The 27338-nt window shown below is 38.4% G+C and overlaps 1 protein-coding gene across 6 annotated transcripts in view; it reads right to left on the bottom strand.

Annotated features, from left to right (window-relative positions):
• The window catches only part of LOC100440134 (liprin-beta-1), a 155337-nt gene that overhangs the window by 36899 nt on the left and 91100 nt on the right, over positions 1 to 27338 (bottom strand). For 5 of the 6 annotated variants that reach the window (XM_063711720.1, XM_054527017.2, XM_054527020.2 and 2 more), the window contains 4 exons: positions 16983 to 17120; positions 12002 to 12133; positions 4472 to 4586; positions 2562 to 2674 (listed from right to left, as the gene is read on the bottom strand). In XM_063711720.1, coding sequence (XP_063567790.1) covers positions 2562 to 2674; positions 4472 to 4586; positions 12002 to 12133; positions 16983 to 17120 — 498 coding nt within the window. The remainder of the gene's footprint in view (positions 1 to 2561; positions 2675 to 4471; positions 4587 to 12001; positions 12134 to 16982; positions 17121 to 27338) is intronic. The other variant, XM_054527022.2, reaches the window with a different exon arrangement.

The following is a 27338-nucleotide window of genomic DNA, read 5'->3' as shown; positions in this document are numbered from 1 at the left end:
ACGGTGCCAGTAGAAAGAGAATCGGTGGAAGAATGCAGAAACCAATTCAAATAAATCCATACAAATATCTGATGGTACATAAGGGAGGGCTATATATGAAATTGCAAAAGGTTGCATGTAAGTTTGTCAGGAATATTACAATAAAAATACATGCTTTTCAGCCAGGCTTGGTAGCTCACGCCTACAATTCCAGAACTTCAGGATGTCGAGGCAGGTGGATGGCTTGAGCCCAGGAGCTTGAGACCAGCCTGGGCAACATACTGAGACATCATCTCTACAAAAAATACAAAAATTAGGTGGGCATGGTGGTGCATGCCTGAGGTCCCAGCTCCTGAATACAGGAGGCCGAGGTGGGAGGATGGCTTGAGTCCAGGAGGCCAAGGCTACAGTGAGCTATGATTGCACCACTGCACTCCAGCCTAGGTGACAAAGTGAGACCCTGGATCAAAAAAAAAAAAAAAAAAAAAAAAAGATACATGCTCTTCAGAGCCATTTAGAAGATGGAAGGAAGACTATTAATGATCCTTGCATCAGTGCGTATGCTAGCCTACATGACACCTCTGTGTGAATTTGAAAAAGATGCTTCTTCCTCCTGGCTGACATAGCCCCACACAAGGACTTAGCGCTTGACAAGGAGAGCACAGGTTGAACCACAGCCCTCACTCACGCCTTAGCCAGGTGACCCCATGCACTGATCAGTGAGGTTTGCTGGGTCTCTCCACACCCCATTTCAGCTTTGCTAGCTGGCTCTCTGTTAAGCTCTGATGATAGGGGCGCTAGAGGGAGACTGAAATGTGGGAATAGGAAGGAGGGACACACTTCATCCTGTGAGCTTCCTGTTTGCTTGTGGTTCTTGCTACTGGCACCCTATTAACTCTGCTTCACCACAGCAGCAGTTGGATCCAGTTTTCAGTTTCCCTACCACCTGCAGAAATAACTGGACTGCACCCTACCTCCCCACCAAGAGACACCAGCACCAAACCCCTCTTTAGAGACAGATCCCAGCTCCAAGAGACACTGCCTCCAAACTCAGAGACAACACCACCAACCAAGCAGCACCTTTCTCCTCAGATGTCTGAGTTTCAGCTTCACGCCGCTGCTCCTCTAAGTTTCTACATTTTAAGAATTCCAGCCTCTTACTTTTGTTCCCTCAGACCTAGAGGTGATTAAGAGTTCCCTGCAGTTGCTACCTCTGTAATATCTTAGATTTTTCTTTTCACCTTTTTGGTTACCAGGTTGACAATTTTATATTTCATTGACAATTTTTTTTTTTTTTAAGACAGTCTCACTCTGTCACCCAGGCTGGAGTGCATGGAGTGCAGTGGCTCAATCTCAGCTCACTGCAACCTCCACCCTCCCCACCCTGGGTTCAAGTGTCTGGCCCGTTGACAATTCTTTATATTAAATTATATTTATTGGTTGGGCACAGTGGCTCACGCCTGTAATCTCAACACTTTGGGAGGCTGAGGTGGGCCAATCACATGAGGTCAGGAGTTCCAGACCAGCCTGGCCAACCTGGCAAAACCCAATCTCTACTAAAAATACAAAAATTAGCTGGGCATGGTGGTGGGCACCTGTAGTACCAACTACTCTGGAGGCTGAGGCAGGAGAATTGCTTGAACCCAAGAGGAAGAGATTGTAGTGAGCCAAGATCGCACCACTGTACTCCAGCCTGGGCCACAGAATAAGTGAGACTGTCTCAATAAATAAATATAAAAAATAAAAATTATATGTATTCAGGTAACTCTGCATAGTTCCTGTCTCTTGACTGAACCCTGAGTATACAAAGGAGAAGATAAATTAGAGCAATAAACCATCATAATCTATATACATTATTTTTCTTCAGGCATTACTTGGACTGTTCTAACATCAAAACTGCTCGATAAGAGGAAACAACTTTCCATCAGACTCAAGTTGGGGATTCTTGCCAGAATTAAGGCTGTCACATACTGAACGGCTAGCTGGCTTAGTTGGACTCCTGGTAGGAGAATGATAAACCCAGCCTATATCTTTCCAAAAGGGATGTACTAATCAGAAATAGGTTATTCTGCAGTAAACACCAGTCCTCTGACTAGTGATGGCTTACAGGAATAAATGCTTCTCTCTCTTGGAGGTTTCATAACAACTGAGGATCCACTGCACCTTTGTTCCATGGCTCTTCTCCAAATATCTTTTTCATTTCATTGGAGACCTAAGCTGAAGGTATTGCCCCTACCCTTGTCTCACAGCAGAGGGAAGGGAATAAGAGTGGAATCATGCAATGACTCACAAGCCTTCTGCTTGGAGGTGGTGTAAGTCACCTCCTCTTGCATTCCTTTGGTTAAAGCAAACCATATAGCCAAACCTGCTATCAGTGGGGCATTTTGGGTTAAGAGTTAACAAAATCTTTTCTCTGCTGTGTATGAATTTTACCTTTAGCTAACATTCTAGTTCTGTTCCCCTAGAACCAGATTAGAGTACTATGTTAACAGTATTACTCAGCAACATTGCTTATAATAAAAATGATCTCTGATTGGAAATTGCATCTGGAGTGGGAGGAACTATAAATGCACCATAAATACCTGATGGAGATTGTAGCTTCTAGCATCCTTGAATGTGCTGACTGTTTTCATTGAGTATGTGTAGTGATGCCAGAAATGACACATCTGAAGTTTGTTACAGGTGATATTGGCTCCTGAAGGGAATGAGACCTTAAGTCAGGGTGGTTCCTGCACTTGCCTCATATGCATCACACCTTCATGCATTTGAGCTGTCTCTGGGCAGCTGCATAATTTGGAGGGACACCTGACACCACCTGTAGTTAATTGTGGTTCCTGTCTCATGTTTCCGTTTTTCTTTTCTTTCTTTCTTCCTCTTTTTTTTTTTTTTTGTCTTGAGACAGTCTCACTCTGTCACCAAGGCTGCAGTGCAGTGGCACGATCTCGGCTCACTGCAATCTCCACCTCCCAGATTCAAACGATCCTCCCACCTCAGCCCCCTGATAGCTGGAATTACAGGCACCTGCCACTATGCATGGCTAATTTTTGTATTTTTACAAAAATTCACAGTGTTGGCTAGGCTGGTCTCGAACTCCTAACCTCAAGTGAGCTGCCCTCCATGACCTCCCAAAGTGCTAGGATTACAGGTATGAGCCACCACGCCCAGCCCTGTCCCATGTTTCTCTGAGTGAATCTGATGCCAAAGAGGTCTATGGTAGTTTTGTGAGTTTGAATGTTGACCTGAACATAATAATAGGTTTGATGCCACTGTGGGCACTGTAGGCAGAAATTCACATTCTGCCACAAGACATCAATATAAGAATGGATGTTCTTCTAACTGAAAGATGAACAGATAATTAGAAACAATAACAGTAGGAGGATTCTCCTAGAGGACCTAGGTACTTTTCATTGACAACAGATTCATAGAAAACTACAGATCAATAGAGGAAAAATGGAAAGAGAAACACGTTTGTGGCTCAGAGAAACCTCAGTTAGAAACATGGCTCTGCTGCTTCCTGCCTGTAACCTGGGTGAGTTGCTTTACCCCTCTGAGCATCGGAATTCTCATCTATAAACTTACTATTTTTTTCAGGCATTTTTACTAAAAGACAATCCTTGCTAGAGAAGTTGGGAAGAAAGAGTAAACTGATCATCATAAAGTTCTGCTGTCTAGTTCTGCTGCCTTCATCAACACTACGGCATCTTTTCCAGAATGCTAGCCTATCCTTCACATATTCTTGCTCAGAACATGGCTGGTATCTCATAGTGCCACAGTCATCATTCATAATTACAAAGAAAGGTTAAATTTAACTTAGTGTTGCCAGATGTTATGCACATTATATTTCCAAATATAATTTTAAAAAATTTCATTCAGGCTATTTTCTATCATGTAAAACCTACTTTATTAGAAATGATGGTCCATATAATACTCAGAACAAACTTCTTCAGTTATGAAAAAAATTGGATAAATTCATGCATTTTTTCAAAAACAGAATTAGCCTATTTTTGCTTTCTAAAAGGTGTAGGGCTCAATCCCTGGTATAAATTTTTTACTAATTTTTCCAAAGAGACAGAACCATTTTTCTCTTCTCTCAAAAGGGCAGAACAGTTTCTAAGTCCCTTACTTTATCTAATTTCAGTTCTGAGGGCAACGATCCTGGGACACAGGGATGGTTCTTTTTAACTCCTTTGGCATAAATTCCCTTGCATTGCAATTGAGACAAGTCCATTCTTGTGATGAGAATTTACAGTCTAGTAATCTTAAACACCAAATAAAGTACAGAATTCCCCTTTTCCAGCTGCTGAAGAGGAAGTTAATGGATTTCCAGTCACAGAAAAGAGTCTTGGAGAATCCCCTGTGGTTCTGGGCCTGGCTGGATTCTGCTGCTCTTTCTTTGATACTAAAACTACACATTGACTATCATTGGTTTCTTTTACAGATTTTGGAGGACTTTAACAAAATGAGATGATAAATGTGAAATATATCTTCTCACCTCTATCAACAATTTCAATCCCTTCTCCTTTCATCTTGCAAACCAATTTTTCTTGTAGCCTTTTTACTTCAGATTCCTTTTCTTCTAGTTGTTCTTTTAAAGATGCCAGTTCATCCTACAAGTTACAAATTCATTTAAAAATAGCAGATCATGACTAAAAAAGAACATTCAGAGAGCATATTAGCTCTTTAAATCAACAATCAGATTTTGTGAATGAAACAAATCTACAAGAATTTAGACGCGGCTGGGCGTGGTGGCTCACACCTGTAATCCTAGCATTGTGGGAGGCCGAGGCGGATGGATCACTTGAGGTCAGGAGTTTGAGACCAGCCTGGCCAACATGATGAAACCCCATCTCTGCTAAAAATATAAAAAACTAGCCGGGCGTGATAGGGCACATCTGTAATCCCAGCTACTCCTGAGGCTGAGGCAGGAGAATCGTTTGAATCGGAAGGCAGAGGTTGAAGTAAGCCAAGATCACGCCACTGCACTCCAGCCTGGGTAACAGAGAGAGACTCCGTCTCAAAAAATAAAAACAAAAACAAAACAAAACCCCCAAAATTTACATGCAAGCATCAGAAATCAGACAAGGGCAATAAAAAGCAGGAAGCAAGACTATCAGAAGGCCGGGCATGGTGGCTCATGCCTGCAATCCCAGCACTTTGGGAGGCCAAGGCGGGCAGATCACTTGAGATCAAGAGTTCAAGACCAGCCTGGCCAACATGGTGAAACTCCAACTTTACTAAAAATACAAAAAATTATCTGGAGTGGCAACGTGCACCTGTAATCCCACCTACTCCGGAGGCAGAGGCAGGGGAATTGCTTGAACCCAGGAGGTGGAGATTGCAGTAAGCCGAGGTTGCATCACTGCACTCCAGCTTGGGTGACAGAATGAGATTCCATCTCAAAAAAAAAAAAAAAAGATTATAAGCAGAAGTCCCATTTATAATAGTTATTGTATCATTATTTCAAGTTTCTTTGTAATCAAATTAAAAAGAGATCTTTTAAAGAGTAATTAGGGATAGGATAGCCCTAAGGTTTAAATATTACATCAAATTTAAAAATATGACCAAGTTAATCAAGGAAGATAATCAAATTAGATACTTAGTGTCATAAAAGCAAAATAAAATGCAAATTGGAAAACACTAGCTTGACATTTATTCAGCATTTCAAGTTGGCACTCATGCTTCCTTGACGAGCACAGAGTTTCATTCATGGGTAAGGTAGCAAGTCATGAACAACTTTAGCCAAATCAGGGAACTAAATAATTCACCCACATCACTAAGATAAAAGGACAGAATCTCCTACAACAATGGGAAAAAATAAATTTAGAAAACAGATAGTTAAGCCCTCTTTTAATTTTTAACTATACAACTGTATATAAGATTTCAAGTCCATCCTTCTATGTACTCATGTTTAAATTTTCAGTTTCCTTTCAGTAAAGAATTAGCTTTAGCAAACAAATTTTGCTGGCTGTACTTAACACAGAAAATACAGCTATGCAATGCTAAGAAGTACAGCTTTATATTCAACATCACATTTTACTTTCAGAATTTCTAAAGATATATTTATTACATTTAGTACTATGAGAAGATGTAGATCTCCAATGAAGTGAGGCACTTGGCCCTGTAGTTTTGACTTCTGGTAGGAGCAGAGTGGACAAGTACAAAAAATCTTCAGTAGCACTGGCAGAAAGTGTGAACCTGTTCTCACCGTGCTGTTTCTCAGCAGTCATTTCTATTCACAGCCATGATAATGTCAACTGCTGTACATTTACCATCAAGAAAGTCCCTAAAGAGGAAAATGACCTCTACTGTGGATATGAAACAGAATTCTTTCACAAGCGAATGTTTACAATTATTTTACTAGGCTTGGGTCTCAGATAGTCTAAGAGAGTGTAATTTATAAATTCTTTCATTTTACGTTTATTATTTTTCACTAATTATTTCATGTATTTTTGAAAACAAAATCAGGGATCCCATTGTCCCTTCAATCTGCTTGAGGTGATTTTTAATCAACAGGTGACACACACACAGAATAAATGCACATGCCATTAAAACATCATCACAGCAAAACAACACAAGCCAGAAAGCAACAGGCCATGGACCCCATCACCCAACGTCTACTACACATTCAGTGACTCGCATTTTTGTTCCATCCGCTGCTCTTCATACTGCATCTGACCCACCTTGATTTTCATGCTAGGAAGTTTGGCCATTAAAGACTGGTAGAGAGACAGAGGAGTGAAAGAAAACTACAGATAGAAAAAGACAAGCTAAATAACCGAGAAAACAGTATCAGTTTATAAAGGAGGTTAGATACAACTCAGAGAAAGGGCAGGTTATGTTCTGTCGGATGAGTTAAGCCTTGTTTTTAAATTCAGATCAGTGGTGTTTAAATTCAAGAAGGCTTCCAGCGTGGGGGGAATTTCATTTACTTTTAAAATACCTTCTTTATCATATACTAAGTAGAAAACATGTTATTTATATTATTAGGAATAGCTGAATAGTGGAGCCATTTGTTTGAAAATGTTAACCTGTGAGAAAAACTTCGGTTGATTCATGCTATTTTTCATACTGAAGTCTCTCACTGCCCATTTCACTAACTTTTAACCTCAAATCATTGATCTCCTGAATCAGCCCCTGTCCAAGAAGAAACAAGAAAGTACATTAGGAAAGTGGTAACACAGTTACCTATACCTATAAAATAGCAGCTTGGAAATCTTAAGTCACCAGCTCCTAGAGTTAAAGTTGAATGAATCAGATGAGATAAATGGAAATAAATCCACCTTCCTAACAACCAAAGCACTGGCCGGGCGCGGTGGCTCATGCCTGTAATCTCAGCACTTTGGGAGGCTGAGGTGGGCGAATCACTAGGTCAGGAGATCAAGACCATCCTGGCCAACATGGTGAAACCCTGTCTCTACTAAAATACAAAAAATTAGCCGGGCGTGGTGGCACACGCCCGTAGTCCCAGCTATTCAGGAGGCTGAAGCAGGAGAATCACTTGAACCTGCAGGCAGAGGTTGCAGTGAGCCGAGATTGCGCCACTGCACTTCAGCCTGACAAAGGAGCAAGACTCTGTCAAAAAAAAAACAAAACAAACAAGCAAACAAACAAAAACATTCATTTAAATCCCCAATGCCTCTGCCCTAAAGTGATGGGCTTATGAAAATAAAAGGTGACTGTAATTTTAAGACAGGTAGCTTGATATCTATTATTTGTCAGCTATTTCTATCCTAAAAATGACTCTATGAATGCTATTTCATAGAGTGCTATTTCTATTCTATTTTATAGAATGCTATTTCGTATTTTAAATATATCACATTCTTTAGTAAAGCCATTTACCTTTTGAACCTTCTCAGTGATACATGGGTATTTTTTTAAAATTTGTAATTTCTTCCTTTGTCCACAAAAATATGGATTGCTCATCAACCCAATATGGGAGAATGAAATGAAAATCCTTTAAGCCCATGAATCCTTAAGATTCATGAAATAGCCAAGGAAATATTTTATTTTTATTAAGTGAATGATAACAGGAACATGAGAATAGTCAAATCAGTTTTAATTTTGAGGACTATTTTAATTGTTGTCACATATAACGTCACAAGGTTTCTCAACTATGCTCTAATTTTGGGGTATGTGCATACATTTTAGCAATACTGTTGAATTTTTATTAGGAAATTATCAGGGATTGAGTTTACTGTAAGTTTAATGACAATTCTCAACAGGAAAGTGGATGACAGCCCTGCAGTTCACCTAATTTTATAATTAGAAAATGAAAGAGAAACCAATCCTAATGTTTATATGACACAACACGATTTTACATCTTTTCTACTACCATTTTTTATTTTATTTAGTGTCACTTTTTAAAAAACCAATTTGCTCATAAAACTTGTCCAAGTATTCTGAGAAATAATGGTGTATTTTTGTCCAGAGCCCAGAGAGTAGGAAAGGAAATTAGAGTGTTAAGCAACATTAACTCCTCCAAAAGAGACACTCAAATACCCTGTGTGGGAGATGACTTATTTTTACTACAAGCCACAGAGATCTCTACAATGGTTACTATATTTTTGCTTCTCTCTCCCTCTCTTTTTTTTAAAGATGGAGTCTTGCTCTGTCACCCAGGCTGGAGTGCAGTGCCGCCATCTCAGCTTATTGCAACCTCCGCCTCCCAGGTTCAAGATATTCTCCTGTCTCAACCTTCACAGTAACTGGGATTACAGGCACCTACCACCACACCCAGCTAGTTTTTGTATTTTTAGTAGAGACAAGGGTTTCACCATGTTGACCAGGCTTGTCTTGAACTCCTGACCTCAAGTGACCCGCCCTCCTCGGACTCCCTGTGTTGGGATTACAGGTGTGAGTCACTGTGCCCAGCCACCTTCTCTCTTTTTACAAAGACATGCATGTATTCCTGGGTCACAAATTCATAGACTACAGGACAAAATTATCCAAGAATGCCAAAAATTACAAGTAGAATAATGTTATAAGAAATAAAACTTTGTGAATAGGGATTATTTTAAACTTCTAAATATAATGATTCAAGTTCACAAAGGCTAAGAGAAGGGATGCTATAATGAAATACACTTCCCAGTAAACCCACAGGCTTTTAAATTGTTGTCTCTTATAAAATGGGCAAAATATTACCTATCATAATTATACAATTACTCCTTAAGAGTCACTTAATAATTATACAATATTTCAATTAGATAATATATATTTTCTTCTTATGAATTAGGTCAAGAACTGTTTGACATTATTCAATAACATTTGTGATTCCTCATCTAACAGGTCAGAATTCAAGTTCAAAGAAAAAAATCACCTTTTCCCAGTTAACTAATCATCCTTGCATAATATGAGTCCTTAGTGATATTCATCAATATGATCTTTTTAAATATATATTTTCCCACTTTCTCATTGTTAAGAAATAGCAGTGAATTCCTCCTGTCTGCTACTGCTGTTATTACTACTTCCTTTAGAAATAGTGGCAATGTGCAAAGAAGAAACAATTGAAAAAAATGGAATTATAAACTGGGATGAGTTATCTGTTTTAACAAAAAGTACTCCACTATATTTCATGACAATACTTTAAATATGGTCTACATTTCCAACCCGAAATCATATCTTCCCCTGACAACACAAGCTGGAAAATCTGGAAAGAGCTTTCTAATGTAAAACTTTAAAAAACAGAATACAAGTTATTTCAATAAGTTCTTATCATAAGTTCAGTCCGTTTAAGAAAGAAAATCCCTGTTCTTTCCCTTTTCCCTTTCAGAGAACTCCTCAGGGCTCCCGCAGGAACTCAGTCTCTGACATGTGTGCTGTTACCAGAAGGGGGCACTGTTGAGTGATGCTGACCATCTCCCATTAGCAAGTACGGGGACAAGCCAAGTCCTGAATCTTCCAGTGCTCAGTCTTGTGGAAATGCCCATACTTCTTCCCCATGCCAATATTTTATTGGATATTAATATCCAAATAATCTAAAATTCTAAGAGAAAGTTAAATATTATGGACTTATGAAACACCCAGGAAAATATTTTTATTAAGGGAACGATAACAGGAACATGAGAATATTCAAGTTAGTTTAATAGTGAAGATTACTTTAATTATTTTCATATGTAGCGTCACAAAGTTTACCCCATATGCTCTAATCTCTGGGTACATGTGTATATTTTAGCAATAGCACTGAATTTTTATTAGAAGATTATCAGGGTTTGGGTGTACTGGAAGTTTGATAACAAAATCACTTTGTATGTGATTAAGAGTGTAAGAGTGAAACGAAAAAGTGGGGAAAAAAAGTTTGATAAAAAAGGCAGTTGAACTCAAGGGATGTAAATATTGCCCTGGGGTCTTACAAAAATAAATAAATAACACATCTACTGCAATTCAGTCCCAACATCTGGTTAGCATCTCATATCCAAATTAAGCTAACAACAGGTGAATATTTCCCCTTGACTCTGCAGACACAATGTAGAAGACTACCTCTATCCATATCTACCACCAATTCTTCCCTGCAGCAGAGCTAGCTCCACCGCCATGTTGTCCATCTGTTGACTGAGTTTTACTGTTACCTTACCTAGCAACTATGGGGTTAGGACCTTACAAAAAGAGGGGAAAGAGGAAAATATCAAAAGAGATTTTTAGAGAAAATACAAAAGCAAGAATTTTAAATTGAGTAACTTTCTAAGTCTTGTTTAAGAGCCCCAGCTTCAATAAAATGAGAAACATGCTCACATAGGCAACTGACAAAGAGTTTTAAGATTAAAACATGGCTGGGCATGGTGACTCATGCCTATAATCCCAGTGCTTTGGGAGGCCAAAATGGGAGAATTGCTTGAGGCCAGGAGTTCCATACTAGCCTGGGCAACACAGTAAGATCCTATCTCTAAAAAAAAAAATTAAAACATGAACCAAATGAAAGATCTCCTTTTGCTACTGAGGAAGCAAGACATATACCAAGACTTTCCACTGTAATTGAATCTTTGACAGAAAATTTAATTTTGAAAATAGCAATGGAGTAAACCTTGTTATTTCCAGATCTATAAAGGATTTTCCTATAGTGGATAATGTACGTAATGCCTGGTACCATGCTGGCATATAGTCAGCATAAAATACATGTTTGAAATAAAAACAGAAGGGAAAAATAAATAAACCATTTTCTCTCCTCTCTCCTTGGTACCCATTTTCTAATCCAGCATGACACCTTTCCATACTCCAACCAAAGAAACAAAATAGAAAGAAAAAAGGAGGGGAGATGGCCCTCAGAGAAAGGAATTTCTGCAACTCTTTACACTTCATTTCAAATGAATATATTTCAAATGGATATGCTCTCTTCATCCACCAAAAAAAAAAACAGAGAGGTTAAGAACTTGCCAAATGTCACACAGCAAACAAACTAGAAGGCCTGGATTAATAAAATAGAGAGAACAAACAATAAAGCTTGTTTAGCCACTAAAATGGATACTTCAAGTTATACAATGTACCCTGAGTTTCGTAGAAGTACAGTGAGTCTTGTTTAATTGGAATGATTTACATGTGGAATAGACCAAAAGTAGAAGGCCAAATCAGATGACCTGAAAAAGGCTCTGTGGTTTTGTGATTATATAATGTAAGCAAGTTTTCTATACAGATTTCAAAAATCCAATTACATAGTAAATAATCAGTGTGCCTAAATAATAACTACTAGCAAAACCATGCATTTAAGCCCATTATTTACAAAATTAAGAAAACTAGTATGAATGGATGGATGCTCCAAATATCCTAAAGTCAAAAGTATTTCTAAAGGTTGATAAAATGATTAATATTTCATATCAAAAGTCTAAAAATAAAAATTGTCATTAGCATTTTGTAATAAAAAGTCAATATAACCAAAGATTATTCTTAAAATAAAGTAGGATGAGGGCACATAGTAATTAACTGCCGTCCTTGCACACCTCCAGAGAATTTCTACTTTGCCCTAGGAATGTACGTGTATGAGAGACAGAGTGACAGAGAGAGAGAGAGAGAGAGGAGAGACTGTATCACTCACCTCTGTGTCTCTGAACTTATCTTCATAATCCAGTCTGTCCTTCTCTACAGCTGTCAGTTTCAACTTCAAGTTATATATTTCAGCCATCAGATCCAACTTCTGAGTTTCTAAGGATGTCCTACTTAGAAGCTCCTATTGGAATTTAAAAGATACATTCAATAATTCTTTTATTATAAACAGCCACATGTGAATTTACCTCATTTATGATCGCACAAAGCAGCACCTATCAAGTAGAGGATGCATTAAAGTATAACAACTGAATATACACATTTTAAAAAAATTATTCACTTTAGGCCGGGCATGGTGGCTCATGCCTGTAATCCCAGCACTTTGGGAGGCTGAGGCAGGCAGATCACTTGAGGTCAGGAGTTTGAGACAAGCCCGGACAGTATGGTGATACTTCATTTCTACTAAAAATACAAAAATTGGCTAGTGTAGTGGCAGGTGCCTGTAGTCCCAGCCACTCGAGGGGCTGAGGCAGGAGAATTGCTTGAACCCAGGAGGCGGAGCTTACACTGAGCTGAAATCATGCCACTGCACTCCAGCCTGGGCAACAGAGCAAGACTCCATCTCAAAAATGAGATAAAATAAAATGAATAGACCAATAACAGGCTCTGAAATTGAGGCAATAATTAATAGCTTACTAACCAAAAAAAAACTCCAGGACCAGATGGATTCACAGCCGAATTCTACCAGAGGTAAAAGGAGGAGCTGGTACCATTCCTTCTGAAACTATTCCAATCAACAGAAGAAGAGAGAATCCTCCCTAAGTCAATTTATGAGGCCAGCATCATCCTGATACCAAAGCCTGGCAGAGACACAACAAAAAAAGAGAATTTTAGACCAATATCCCTGATGAACATCGATGCAAAAATCTTCAATAAAATACTGGCAAACTGAATCCAGCAGCACATCAAAAAGCTTATCCACCATGATCAAGTGGGTTGCATCCCTGGGATGCAAGGCTGGTTCAACATATGCAAATCAATAAACGTAATCCAGCATATAAACAGAACCAAAGACAAAAACCACATGATTATCTCAATAGATGCAGAAAAGGCCTTTGACAAAATTCAACAACACTTCATGCTAAAAACTCTCAATAAATTAGGTATTGATGGACATATCTCAAAATAATAACAGCTATCTATGACAAATCCACAGCCAATATCATACTGAATGGCAAAAACTGGAAGCATTCCCTTTGAAAACTGGCACAAGACAGGGATGCCCTCTCTCACCACTCCTATTCAACATAGTGTTGGAAGTTCTGGCCAGGGCAATCAGGCAGGAGAAGGAAATCAAGGGTATTCAATTAGGAAAAGAGGAAGTCAAATTGTCCCTGTTTGCACATGACATGATTGTATATCTAGAAAAGCCCATCATCTCAGCCCAAAATCTCCTTAAGCTGATAGGCAACTTCAGCAACGTCTCAGGATACAATATCAACGTGCAAAAATCACAAGCATTCTTAAACACCAATAACAGACAAACAGAGAGCCAAATCATGAGTGAACTCCCATTCACAGTTGCTTCAAAGAGAATAAAATACCTAGGAATCCAACTTACAAGGGATGCGAAGGACCTCTTCAAGGAGAACTACAAACCACTGCTCAATGAAATAAAAGAGGATACAAACAAATGGAAGAACATTCCATGCTCATGGGTAGGAAGAATCAATATCGTGAAAATGGCCATACTGCCCAAGGTAATTTATAGATTCAATGCCATCCCCATCAAGCTACCAACGACTTTCTTCACAGAATTGGAAAAAACTACTTTAAAGTTCATATGGAACCAAAAAAGAGCCCGCATCGCCAAGTCAATCCTAAGCCAAAAGAACAAAGCTGGAGGCATCGCGCTACCTGACTTCAAGCTATACTACAAGGCTACAGTAACCAAAACAGCATGGTACTGATACCAAAACGGAGATATAGATCAATGGAACAGAACAGAGCCCTCAGAAATAATGCCGCATATCTACAACTATCTGATCTTTGACAGACCTGAGAAAAACAAGCAATGGGGAAAGGATTCCCTATTTAATAAATGGTGCTGGGAAAACTGGCTAGCCATATGTAGAAAGCTGAAACTGGATCCCTTCCTTATACCTTATACAAAAATTCATTCAAGATGGATTAAAGACTTAAACATTAGACCTAAAACCATAAAAACCCTAGAAGAAAACCTAGGCATTACCATTCAGGACATAGGCATGGGCAAGGACTTCATGTCTAAAACACCAAAAGCAATGGCAACAAAAGCCAAAATTGACAAATGGAATCTAATTCAACTAAAGAGCTTCTGCACAGCAAAAGAAACTACCATCAGAGTGAAGAGGCAACCTACAGAATGGGAAAAAATTTTTGCAATCTACTCATCTGACAAAGGGCTAATGTCCAGAATCTACAATGAAATCAAACAAATTTACAAGAAAAAAACAAACAACCCCATCAAAAAGTGGGCAAAGGATATGAACAGACACTTCTCAAAAGAAGACACTTATGCAGCCAAAAGACACATGAAAAAATGCTCATCATCACTGGCCATCAGAGAAACGCAAATCAAAACCACAATGAGATACCATCTCACACCAGTTAGAATGGCGATCATTAAAAAGTCAGGAAACAACAGGTGCTGGAGAGGATGTGGAGAAATAGGAACACTTTTACACTGTTGGTGGGACTGTAAACTAGTTCAACTATTGTGGAAGTCAGTGTGGCGATTCCTCAGGGATCTAGAACTACCCAAAGGATTATAAAACATGCTGCTATAAAGACACATGCACACGTATGTTTATTGCGGCACTATTGACAATAGCAGAGACTTGGAAACAACCCATATGTCCAACGATAGGCTGGATTAAGAAAATGTGGCACATATACACCATGGAATAGTATGCAGCCATAAAAAATGATGAGTTCATGTCCTTTGTAGGGACATGGATGAAGCTGGAAACCATCATTCTCAGCAAACTATTGCAAGGACAAAAAACTAAACACCGCATGTTCTCACTCATAGGTGGGAATTGAACAATGAGAACACATGGACACAGGAAGGGGAACATCACATGCTGGGCCTGTTGTGGGGTGAGGGGAGGGGGGAGGGATAGCATTAGGAGATATACCTAATGTTAAATGATGAGTTAATGGGTGCAGCACACCAACATGGCACATGTATACATATGTAACAAACCTGTACATTGTGCACATGTACCCTAAAACTTAAAGTATAATAAAAAATAAATAAATAAATAAAAAATCATTCACTTTAGTTACCCTCCTTTGAGCAGAAATAAACACATGTCAGTTTACTCAGGGAGACATATTATGTAGATACACATGCATAAACCATATATATACTTCAGTCTGGTGATAACATTGATTATGAGGATGATAGTATGTTTGCTATATGCCAGGCAAACGTTGTGACATATACGGTTTCAATCCTCACAAAAATCTTATCAGTTAGAAATTCTTACTATCCTTAATCAAAAGATGAGGAAACTTAGTAACGGAGAGGTTAGGAACTTGCCTAATGTCATAGAGGGGGAAAAAAAAGGCATGGCAGGAATGGAAACCTACCAGGTTTTGCTCCAGTGCATACTCCATCCACAACCTTACGGAGCCTGTCCTATGTGTTATAGATGGTGCTTATCTTTTTTCTTTTTTTTCTTTTCTAATTTTTAATTTTGTGGGTACATAGTAGGTATATCTATTTATGGGGTACATGAGATGTTTCGATACAGGTATACAGTATGTGATAATCACATCATGGAAAACGGGGTCTCCATTTTCTCAAACATTTATCCTTTGTGTTACAAACAATCCAGTTATATTCTTATTTTCAAATGTACAATTAGATTATTATTAACTATAGTCACCCTGATGTGCTACTAAATACTAGGCCTTATTCAAACTATTATTTTGTACCCCTTCACCATCCTCCACCTCTTCCTTCATCCCTCACTACCCTACCCAGCCTCTGGTAACCATCCTTCCACTATTTCCGTGAGCTCAATTGTTTTATTTTTAGATCCCACAAATGAGAACATGAGGTGTTTGTTTTTTTGTGCTTGGCTTATTTCACACATAATGACCTCCAGTTCCATTCATGTTGTTGCAAATGACTGAATCTCATGCTTTTTTATAGCTGAATAGTACTCCATTGTGTATAAGTACCACATTTTCTTTATCCAGTCATTTGTTGATGGACATTTAGGTTGCTTCCAAATCTTGGTGGCTGTGAACAGAGCTGCAGTAAACACAAGAGCACAGATATTTCTTCGATATACTGATTTCCTTTCCTTTGGGTATATATCCAGCAGTGGCATTGCTGGATCATATGGTAGCTCTATTTTCAGTTTTTTGAGGAACCTCCAAACTGTTCTCCAAAGTAGTTGTATGAATTTACATTCCCACCAACAGTGTACAAGGGTTCCCTTTTCTCCACATCCTTGCCAGCATTTGTTACTGCCTGTCTTTTGGATAAAAGCCATTTTAGCTGGGGTGAGATAGTATCTCATTATAGTTTTGATTTGCATTTCTCTGATGATCAATGATGTTGAGCACCTTTTCATATGTCTATTTGCCATTTGTATGTCTTCTTTTGAGAAATGTCTATTCAAATCTTTCGCCCATTTTTAAATCGGATTCTTAGATTTTTTACTATTATCTTTTTTTCTTAATCACAAAACATATGCTTATAGGTGAGAGTTAGGAAACCATCTGAATGCAAAGAAAGAAAATAAAAATAAGCCACAATCCTATTGACATTTTGTTCCAGATTCTAATTACATAAACACTTTATATTGTGTGCATGTGTTTTGAGACTCTGCTACTCTCCATTTTTTTTTTTAAATGTGCTGGTCTAAGTCAATCAAGAAACTTACTGCTGCATCAGAGCAAACACAACATAGAAATGCAGCATCTCAAATAGTTCAGCAGGGAAATCCCATCTTGGATATGGCGTCTGCACATACCTGCTGCAGCATTTCTTCTGTGGCATTCAACTTCTCTCTGTGCTCTTCAAGACAAAACTCCAAATCTCTAATCTTCTCTCCCTCATCCTCCACCTGGTCTGTTAACACATCTCTGTTCCCAGGTAGGTGTCCATTTGTCTGAAAAAGGAAATAATATGGGTAAGGCTGATCTTCTCTAAGAATGATATATTGTAGATAAATAAAAATCACAAGTGTTCTTAGTCCAAGGGGCCTGAATTGAATCTGCACAGCTGTCACTGTCAAACAGAAAACACAAGAATGCAATTTGGTTCATTTACCACAAAAGAAGTAAGACAGGCATGTTAAGCACACAAGCATGTTTTTGCCAAACTAAACATTTCTTAACAAGCAGAAAATAATGACCCACAAGGAACAGTGGATACTGGTATTCTTCACTGAGAGCAGACACACACCCAGGGGTAGGCAAAGCTTTGTGAGTGTGTAGGGGGCACCCCGAGCTGTTGAGGTCTGTCTCTCTTCCTCCAAAAGCTTAAACACTCAGGCCACAGTGACTTCCCCTGGTAGCGCAGACTAGCCTCACTTATCTGCATTTTAACACTTTCTGTCCTGATCTTATTAACTTCTTATGAGTTTGCTTGTTCATATAATGTTACCTTCTATTCCAGGGCAGAGCCTATAAATTGTTTTGTATTCTCCCCAGCATCTGAATCAGTGCTCTGTATATATTGATGCTTACTATTTCTTCTCCTCCCTCATGTCCCACACACTTTTTAAAAAAAAAGTCATATTTGGGCATATTTATGCATGGTATAAATGCCAAAGGAAGTATAGACTGAGAAACGACGTATCGATTGTTTCTTCCTCAGCTGTCTCATATGCAAGTCATGAAAGAGACACATGAAGAGGCTCACAAAGAACAGAAAACCTGAAAACATCATTTTGAAATACATGCAGTAGTGTAGGTGGTATCTCTCATAATTTCAACATAACCATAAAATATGTAATCCCAATAGAATTTCCTGATTCTTCATTCAAATACAATAGAAATAAAAGCCAGCTGAAATCCAAAAGTGTTAGATGAGGCCACCCAGGGTTCGATTGAAAAAGAAAATAATACCTTCAAATTTACAACCAGAAAAAAACAGGCATCTGTTTTTAAAATCCCATACAAGTAATAATATTTTAGAAACAGATACATTTCAGTAAGTAGGAAAAAAAAACTGCTGTTCAGTGACGACAAAAAGCAAAATTGGCCAAGCATGGTGGTGCACGCCTGTAATTCCAGCACTTTGGGAGGCTGAGGATTGCTTGAGCCCAGAAGTTCAGGACCAGCATAGGCAACATGGTGAGACCCTGTCACTAAAATAAATAAATAAATAAATAAATAACAGCCAAGCATGTGCAGTGACCCGAGATCATGCCACTGCACTCCAGCCTGGGCGACAGAGTGACACTCCATCTAAAACAAAGAAACAAACAAAAAAACAAAAAACCGCCAAGCATCGTGGTGTTCGCCTGTGGTCCTAGTTACTCTGGAGACTGAGGGAGGAGGATCACTTAATCCCAGGAGGTGGAGGCTACAGTAAGCCATGTTTGCGCCACTGCACTCCAGGCTGGGCAACAAAGCGAGAACTTGTCTTAAGAAAAACAAAACAAAACAAAACAAAACTGATCTTTCTTCTGGTTGGAGGAAATTATAGCAAGAGGAGAGCACTGTTTCCTCCCAAGCTACTTTGTATGATATGGAAGTGAGGTGTTCCAAAACCAGTTCTCCAAAATTAGCCCCAAATAGAAACAGACACTGAAAATTGGCTCAAAATGAGCATATTTATTTTTCTCAATACTGTATTGATATTTACAAGTACTCATAATGCTCAAGGGTAGTTTAGTATATTAAAAGTCACTATAGGAACATAAGGCAGAATTTAAGAGTGATCAATGTTATATCCTTGTGTTAACTTAAGTAGGTAAAGACTGTTCTGTCCACTTGTGTTTATATTTCTGCCAATTTTGCTTCCTTTGCGTTAAGAATGTTGGCAGTAAGATCCATTAGGTAAATACCATATTGTCTCTATTCTTCCTTCAACTCCCACGTTCTACCTACAAGGTCACTCAAAACCTCCCCATATATAGCATGCCCTTTCACACACTACTTTTATTCCTTCTGCACAGACCGTCTTTTCCCACCCTTTCTTCTTCTTTCCCCATTCCTTAAGGTCCACCTCTATCAGGGCTTGGTCTGTGAAGTCTTCCTTGAATTCACTGTTTGCTATATGCCAGCGACAGTATCTAGATGAACCTTCATTACAGCAGGCATTACTCTGAAAGCACTAAGGTTAGACTTGACTGCATACATGTCTCTCTCTTCTAATAGACTCTGCATTCTTTGCAAGTAGATTTGCCTTGGCATGTGACATACAGTGGGTGATAACTAAATGTCTGTTGAATGGAAGAATGACAATAGGCGTTCAATAAACACTGGTTGAATAAAAGATGACTGCGGGTTTGGTTTTGATCCGCCCTTCTTGCTTCTCAGTGGTCTTTATTTATGTGTCCTCTATAATCTGGTATGCACACCATGGTTGACCTCTATCTAGAATGGCTCCTTTTTCCTCCTGTACTCTCTCTTCCCACTATGTTTAGGAGGTGATCTCAGAGCCTTTGTAATGGACAATAGTTAAGGCCATCTTGTGTGAGCTCCCTTACACACTTTTTTCCTCAGTGTGTAATAGTATAATATATATTACCTCTTATTTCTTTCCTTTCTTTCTTCCTGCAGGCTTGGGAGAAGTGATTCTTAACTCCTTCCTGAAAGCTCATCATTCTACTTCTACTTTGGAACCTTGATTTCCTGTTTTGCTGGGACCTGTAATCCCCACTTCTACTTATAATTTTCCATTTCTTCCTTTTAATGAACTTTCTTCCATTTTCCTTTACAACAACTATCCCAAGGTTTTGTACCCAATACTCTACTCACCTCCCACTCCTCCCTCTCAGATCAATCCATCTTTCATAACCCATTTCTACCTCCTCCTCTTTACATGGTGCCATTCTCCTTTCCCCATCTATGGGCTAACCTTCTGGGTCTTGTCTTAAACTGAGCTCTTTAGTGCTTCATCATATTCTGCCTCAGGTAGATGACTAATAATTTTATGTGAGTTGGTCACTCAGCCTAAGTTTCTCAGTGCAAAACTGTCTTACGTTTCTTTTAATTCTTCCATGGTGCTTATAAAATCCTGAGCACGTAATTTAAAATGTATTTAAGTATAAACTCTTGTTGAGTCAATCTGACTTTCAAAGCATGGAAGAGCAGCCAAAATGACTTTACCTATCTACTTTAGCTCATGGTGCAACCTTTTATTGACCACATTCAATTCAGCTAAGTCGAAATTGGAATCAACGTGGGGATTTCAATAGTACAGTATCCAACCAATAGTGTGTATGCAGAGTCAGGGAGGGAGATCTAACTCAACTATAACATTGGTACTTTGATTTAATTAAGGAACTTATGACCTCTGCCAGGTTTTCCTGGCATGATAGGGAGAAGCACATCTAAAAAGCTTTATCTGTCATAGAATTACAGAATCTTAGAGCTAGCCAGGAATCTCACCTGGAAAAAGAATTCTCTGACTCTACATGGCAGGTGCTACACATAACCTCAGAATACCATCTACTTTTCCCTTCACCATCTAAGTGGAAAGCCTTATTTTTATATCAACTTCCTTTTAATTATCAAGTATTACAATCAAGCATAAAGATGTAATAAATGTTAACATCTTTCCTTTGTGTATGTTTAAAAAGTTTTTTATTACAGAAAATTTCAAATAGATTTAAAGTAGAGAAATGAGCACAATGAAACCCCATGTACCCACCACTCCATTTCAATAGTTATGAATTCACGGAAGGTAGGAGTCTCACCTGCTGTTTTTACTTATAACATCATGCTGTGTTTTCCTTTGATTTTCCGGGTTCTATTGGTTTGCATTGGTCTACAGTTGTCTTTCCTGTTTCCCCTTTGTTTCGCTTTGTTCTTTCCTGAGCTCTGCTGTCCTGTCTAAATCCAAAATCAACATACAAGCAGTGATTTGCCACAATCATGCTTATTTATTTTATAAAACAGAAGGTAATTTTGAGTGCAATATTCCCAGATCAGAATGGTAAGTACCTAAATTAAAATGGGGAAAAGAAAACAGCCCTCTTTTTAAGGACAACAAAAGTTAAAACATAGCTGGACTGGTAATACTACATATACGCAAATACATGCACACATCACATTCCAGCCAGTCATTATTATACTCATTTTTAAAACTAGTTATTAAAAGTATCGCACAGTCTTGATTTCATAATCCTGTTTTTAAACATTCAGTATCAAGAAAGGAAAAGTAAGTCTCAGTCCACGAAATCTCCATTAAGTAAATGTTATCTCTAGTTACCAAAAGAAATAATTACTATGACAGCATTTTGTACTCAGAATTATACCTCTGCCATGCATGCAAACATTTACTGCATGCCTGCTCTCCACTAGACTCTGAACTATGAGGAGAGATTGAGATAAGACTTGAATCCTTCAGCCATGAAGAGGATAGTCATATTGCATTTGAGTTCAATACCGTAATAAGGCATCTTACACCACTACTGTCCAAGGAGTAAAAGAACGTGACATCAGTGATGCTGGAAACCAAGCAACCAGGCAGTGGCAGTACTCCGCTCCCCTGTCCTCTCACTGGGTGTGACAGAATGAGGGCATGAGCTTCGCAGTGGGCAAGCTGGGAGTACGTGTTTAGACTATAATACTACCCTAGTCATAGGTACACACCTAAGTCCCCTGAATTTGGGAAGGACAGAGAAAAAAGAAGGTCCCTGTGTCCCTAGAAGCGAAGCCCCAGCTCCTATCCCAGTACAGCAGCAACTTCATTCACTCAATATCTTCATTCACTCATTTATTCAACATTTGTTGAAAGCCAGCAATGTGTGACAGGATACAAAGATCTAGAGAAGGAATCTCTCTTCTACTTTGGGAAGGATAACATGAGACCAAAAAAAAGTCCCTATGTTCTTGTCACTTTTTCTTTCTTAACTCACTTTCCTAAAGGAACAGGGAAACCTCTTTCCATTCAATCCTAACAAATACCAGTGGCCTAGGATTTCATGAAAAGCACATCTTTTACCTCTGTAAACTAAGAATTCTGCCGATTTGGTCAATTTGTTTTTCTGTGTCTGTGAACACTCTCCATGGGAGTTTACTTGAAGACTAAGGGGAAAACTGCCTTAATTTTAGCTAGGATGTCTCAGTGAGGCACCGCATAACTCAGATAATTGTGATCACATATGGGATACAATCTTAAGATGTACCTTGTTTGCCAAGGCCTGAGAAAACATTTCCTGGAGGCACAGATGAAAAGCAAAGCTGGTCAGAAAGCAGCAGGGATCGGAGGGTGGTAGGACGGGGACTGCTTCATGGGGCTGGGACTCAGGGACGCAGGGAGAACAGCCAGCACCCCTGCAGAGAGCATGTCCCATGGCTGAACTCTTTTAAGTTATGAGTATTTTTATTTTTATAGCAACTTTTTAAAATATAAATTTGGGATTAATATTATCTAACTTTTAATGTAAAAATAAGAGAGAAGTGTATTACGATGATTTAACAGGTCAGAAGCCAGTCCAGAACATCTCATTTCCCCTGTTTACACTCTATCTATCTCATAGGTGATGATGCCTGCTTTGGTGTTATTACCATTAGTATTCACCATTAGTATTTCACTCACTTTGTTGAAAATTGTATTCTTGTAATTTCTGCTGCCTTTGAGATGGCCTCATAATTAAAACTGCCAAATAGTCAGACACTTTTGGGATTTCACTACCTGATCCCCTGCTGACACGGACCAAGGTCATGATCCTTAGTTAAAAAAACATTTTAAGAATGTTCTAGGGCAACTCATCAAGTTAGACCTAAAGTAAATAACTACTTGCTTAACTCAAACAATTAGACATATTTTTACATTTGCCTTCTTAAATCTGGAGCTTCATAAAGCAAGTAATTCTCCATTATTAACATCTGTGTTCGCACATTATAATATCTCACAATCAAAACAGAAAATTCAGCCTCAGTAATTAAACAAATATGTCATAGTCTACAGTTTTTTTTAACCACAGGAGACACACTTCTGAATTTTAAAAGAAATTTGTTCATTTCCAGAAGCCTACAGCTACACTAATAAATTCATTCTTATAGATTTAATGTCCCTTCACTGTAACAGGCTACTAGTGTTGGTATTTTATCACATTCAGTGTCTGATCATATGAAACAAACAGGCAGGAGCAATTAGTAGTAAAGAAATAACCTGCATCCTACAAGAAACCAGGGGATCTCCCTGGCCCAGGCAAAATGATAATTTGAACTGCAAATGTCCAGTTGCACTAATGAAAAGGTTAGTATCCATCTTAAAGTACAGGGCCTCTCAAGTTGGCCATCATTAAACATGAATGGAGCCATAATTATATATCTGTTATTATTAACAGATACATAATTATTTCCAAAAATTTTTGAATTTAAGCTTTTCTAAAATATTCCAGAAGCTTCTCTTCAGTCTGAGAAATGTTTGCACTCCTTTGTCACAAGAAGTGAACTATGTATGGGTAGTTTGTAACTTCATTCCCCTTGTAACTGGACCTAATTCTCTTTCCCTCATTGCAAAGGGATGCTGTTAAACGTTTTCCCTCTATTCTCTACGCTCTACTCTTCAGTATTACCTTTCTGACTAGCCTTTTTCCAGGTGTATTCATAAGCCCTCAGCATACATTAGTTCATAGGATCCTTACAGTCCTAAGTGGCAGTAACCATCATCCCCATTTTACAGATGAGAAAACCAAGACACAGAGCTTCAGACATTTTCACAAGGTCATACAAGCTTTGAAGAGTTAGGGCCAACATTAAAATTCAGGTCTGCTGTCACTACAGCCTGCATTTGAAACTACGTAGATACAATCCTGCCTTATCATTCACTGCTTCCTTTCTTTAAACATCACAATCTCTTTTGTTTGTTATTTGGGCAGTTTTCCCATGTTCAATATGAAGGGGGAATTTGCTAGGATTCTATGTTCCTTAAATTCTAAGCTGCCATCAATTTTAATTTTTTATTGTGGTAAAATATATATGTAAAATTTACCATTTTAACCATTTTAAAGTGTACATTTCAGTGGTAGTAAGCACATTTACATTGTTTTGCAGCCATCACCATCATCCATCTAAATAACTCTTTTCATCTTGCAAAACTGAAATTCTATGTGCAATAAGTATTATCTTCCCACTCCCTGCTCCCCTCAGCTCCTGGCAGTTACCAATCTACTTTCTGTCTCTAAAATTTGACTATTCTAAGTACCTTATTAATAAAAAAAGGAAAGAAGGGAGAGAGGAAGGGAGGATGGATCTGAGCTAAAATGTATACATATCCCCATTTTAAGGTCATAAAACACATCCCAACTTCTGAAATATTAAATTGGAAAAATCTAATATTATCAGCAAATCACTAAATTATAAGAATATAATCTTCTACTTGTTGGATTCCCAATGCTGCCCCAAGTTCCTTTTTGGTTCTAAAGTAAAGTCTATCATGGTAGGTGTGTGGTGACAACTCAATTTCACACCTATGCTTTTAGGGTTCCAAACAGCCAGTCCTGCTCTTTTTGCCTTTTGCTGTCTTTCTTCTTTCATCCTGTCATTCTCTGTGTGCTTGAGAAAACACACTTAATTTGGAAGGTTGGGGTCAAGGTGAGGAATTCATATAGATAAGTTAGATAGATATAAATAAATTTAGCAACAGCAACAAAAGTCCCTTATCTCTCTGGATCTACATCTAGTTTATTTTGTTATTGTTACTTTTAGGATAAAAATGGAATCTTCATTAGTTCTGTAAAATATTTGTCATTTTGTGGATTCTCAAAGTTAAAATGTCAAATAATAAGACACAAAGCAACTGAAAACACAGATCAACAAGCCATTACCCATCCAAGGAATAAATTTAAAACAACTTCCATTCATTCAAACATGCAATCCACTTTATCATTCATGGAGCATCATTCATTACAAATATAACTACTGAGCCAGGCATTCTTCTAAGCACCAGGGATACAGTAAATTTTTAAAAATAATGGCAAAAACTGGATTCATGATGCTTACATTCCAGTTGAAAAGACAGAAAATAAAAGATATAAACATTACAAATACATTGCACATAAGAAAGTGGTGAATGCTAAGAACAAAATAAAGCAGGGAGATGTAAGACAAAGAATAAATGGGTATAATTTTAGTTAGGGTGGTGATACAAGGCCTAACTGAGATCACAACTTTTGAGTAAATACCAGAAGAATGTGAGGGAGCTAGCCATGCAAATATCTAGGGAAAGAGCTTTCCAGGCAGAGTGAAAAGCCAGTGCCTGGAAAAGCCAGTGCAAAGGCTCTGAGGCTAGTGTACCTGGCATGTTTAAGAATCAGTGAAAAAGCCACTGTGCTTGGTGTGGAGTGAATAAGGAGATGTGTGACAAGAGATGAGGTCAGAAAGTCATGGGGAGCAAATCCTACGAGGCCTTGCAGCACACAGTAAGCACTTTGGTTTTTACTCTGAGTAAGATGTGATGCCATTGGTAATTTCTGAAAAAAGGAGTGAGTGTCATGATCTAACTTATATTCAGATGCAATCATCATTACTTTTTATCATTTCTGAAAATACTTTCACAGAACAGATTAAGCACATGTTAATGGAAATGTTTTAGACACATGTCAAAAATTGAACTACAGGTACGCTTAGGCTACTATTGCCATTGGTGGCCTCTGGGTGAGGGATAGAAATATCTTCTTCTAACAATAGTAAATTCCTTTTTCACTGCATGCTAAATGGTCAGAAGAACATGGAGTAAAGAAGGGGTGAGACAGGACATTGAAACAGACTAAGGAATATGTCAGGAAACACCAATTGCAGAGCATGAAGCAATCCCCAAAGAAATCAGCAAACCTGGACCCTTAAATCTCTGGAGGAGAAATCTGCAGAGCAAATATAAAGTATAACAGTAAGGCATTATGTGTTTTAACAAGTAAAATAACTCCAGTTTGTGTAGCTGCACCCCTGCTAAAGGACGGATTGTACTATTCGCTCTCAGAAACGCAGAGGTAAACCAGGTGAGAACACAGAGTATTCAGCACAGGACTGGCTGGGAGCTCTAATATTTGTGTCACATCATATGAAAATGTTTTAGCTGTAGGATGTACTCTTGAAGTTCCCAAAGCAAGCAGTTTTCATGTCTACCACAGATCCAAAAATAGATCATGATTCTTTCATACGATTCTCATTAGTTTTTATATAAACACAGTTAACTTATAAGCATATTAGTGCATCTTACTGAAAATTGAATATCCTTTAAGCACAAAATATCTCCTTTCCTCTGACCTCCATTGAATGTTTTTGTGACACTATTTAGATTTTATGTGTTCATCACAGATTAAAAGCATGGTATTTACCACTGTATCGAGACAAAGGGTAGCTCTGCCACATCATCAATTTTATTATTATTATTATTATTATTATTATACTTTAGGCTCTATGGTACATGTGCACAACGTGCAGGTAAGTTACATATGTATACATGTGCCATGCTGGTGCACTGCACACACCAACTCGTCATCTAGCATTAGGTATATCCCCCAATGCTATCCCTCCCCCCTACCCCCACCCCACAACAGTCCCCAAAGTGTGATGTTCCCCTTCCTGTGTCCATGTGTTCTCATTGTTCAATTCCCACCTATGAGTGAGAATATGCGGTGTTTGGTTTTTTGTTCTTGCGATAGTTTACTGAGAATGATGATTTCCAATTTCATCCATGTCCCTACAAAGGACATGAACTCATCATTTTTTATGGCTGCATAGTATTCCATGGTGTATATGTGCCACATTTTCTTAATCCAGTCTATCATTGTTGGACATTTGGGTTGGTTCCAAGTCTTTGCTATTGTGAATAATGCTGCAATAAACATACGTGTGCATGTGTCTTTATAGCAGCATGATTTATAGTCCTTTGGGTATATACCCAGTAATGGGATGGCTGGGTCAAATGGAATTTCTAGTTCTAGATCCCTGAGGAATCGCCACACTGACTTCCACAAGGGTTGAACTAGTTTACAGTCCCACCAACAGTGTAAAAGTGTTCCTATTTTTTGAGGATGCCTAGAAAGAGGCCTCGTTGTTTAGTGAGTAACACCATTAACCCATTTATGCTGGAGGTTGCTAATTTTTTTTGTGAAAAATCAGAACTGGGCGATGACATTGAGCAGTAGGATATAAATAACTACCACAAGCTTAGCGTTCCAATAATGGAACACTATGCA

This window comes from Pongo abelii, chromosome 10, assembly GCF_028885655.2.
Source record: "Pongo abelii isolate AG06213 chromosome 10, NHGRI_mPonAbe1-v2.0_pri, whole genome shotgun sequence".
NCBI lineage: Eukaryota > Metazoa > Chordata > Mammalia > Primates > Hominidae > Pongo > Pongo abelii.
This window is presented reverse-complemented; position numbering and strand designations above follow the sequence as displayed.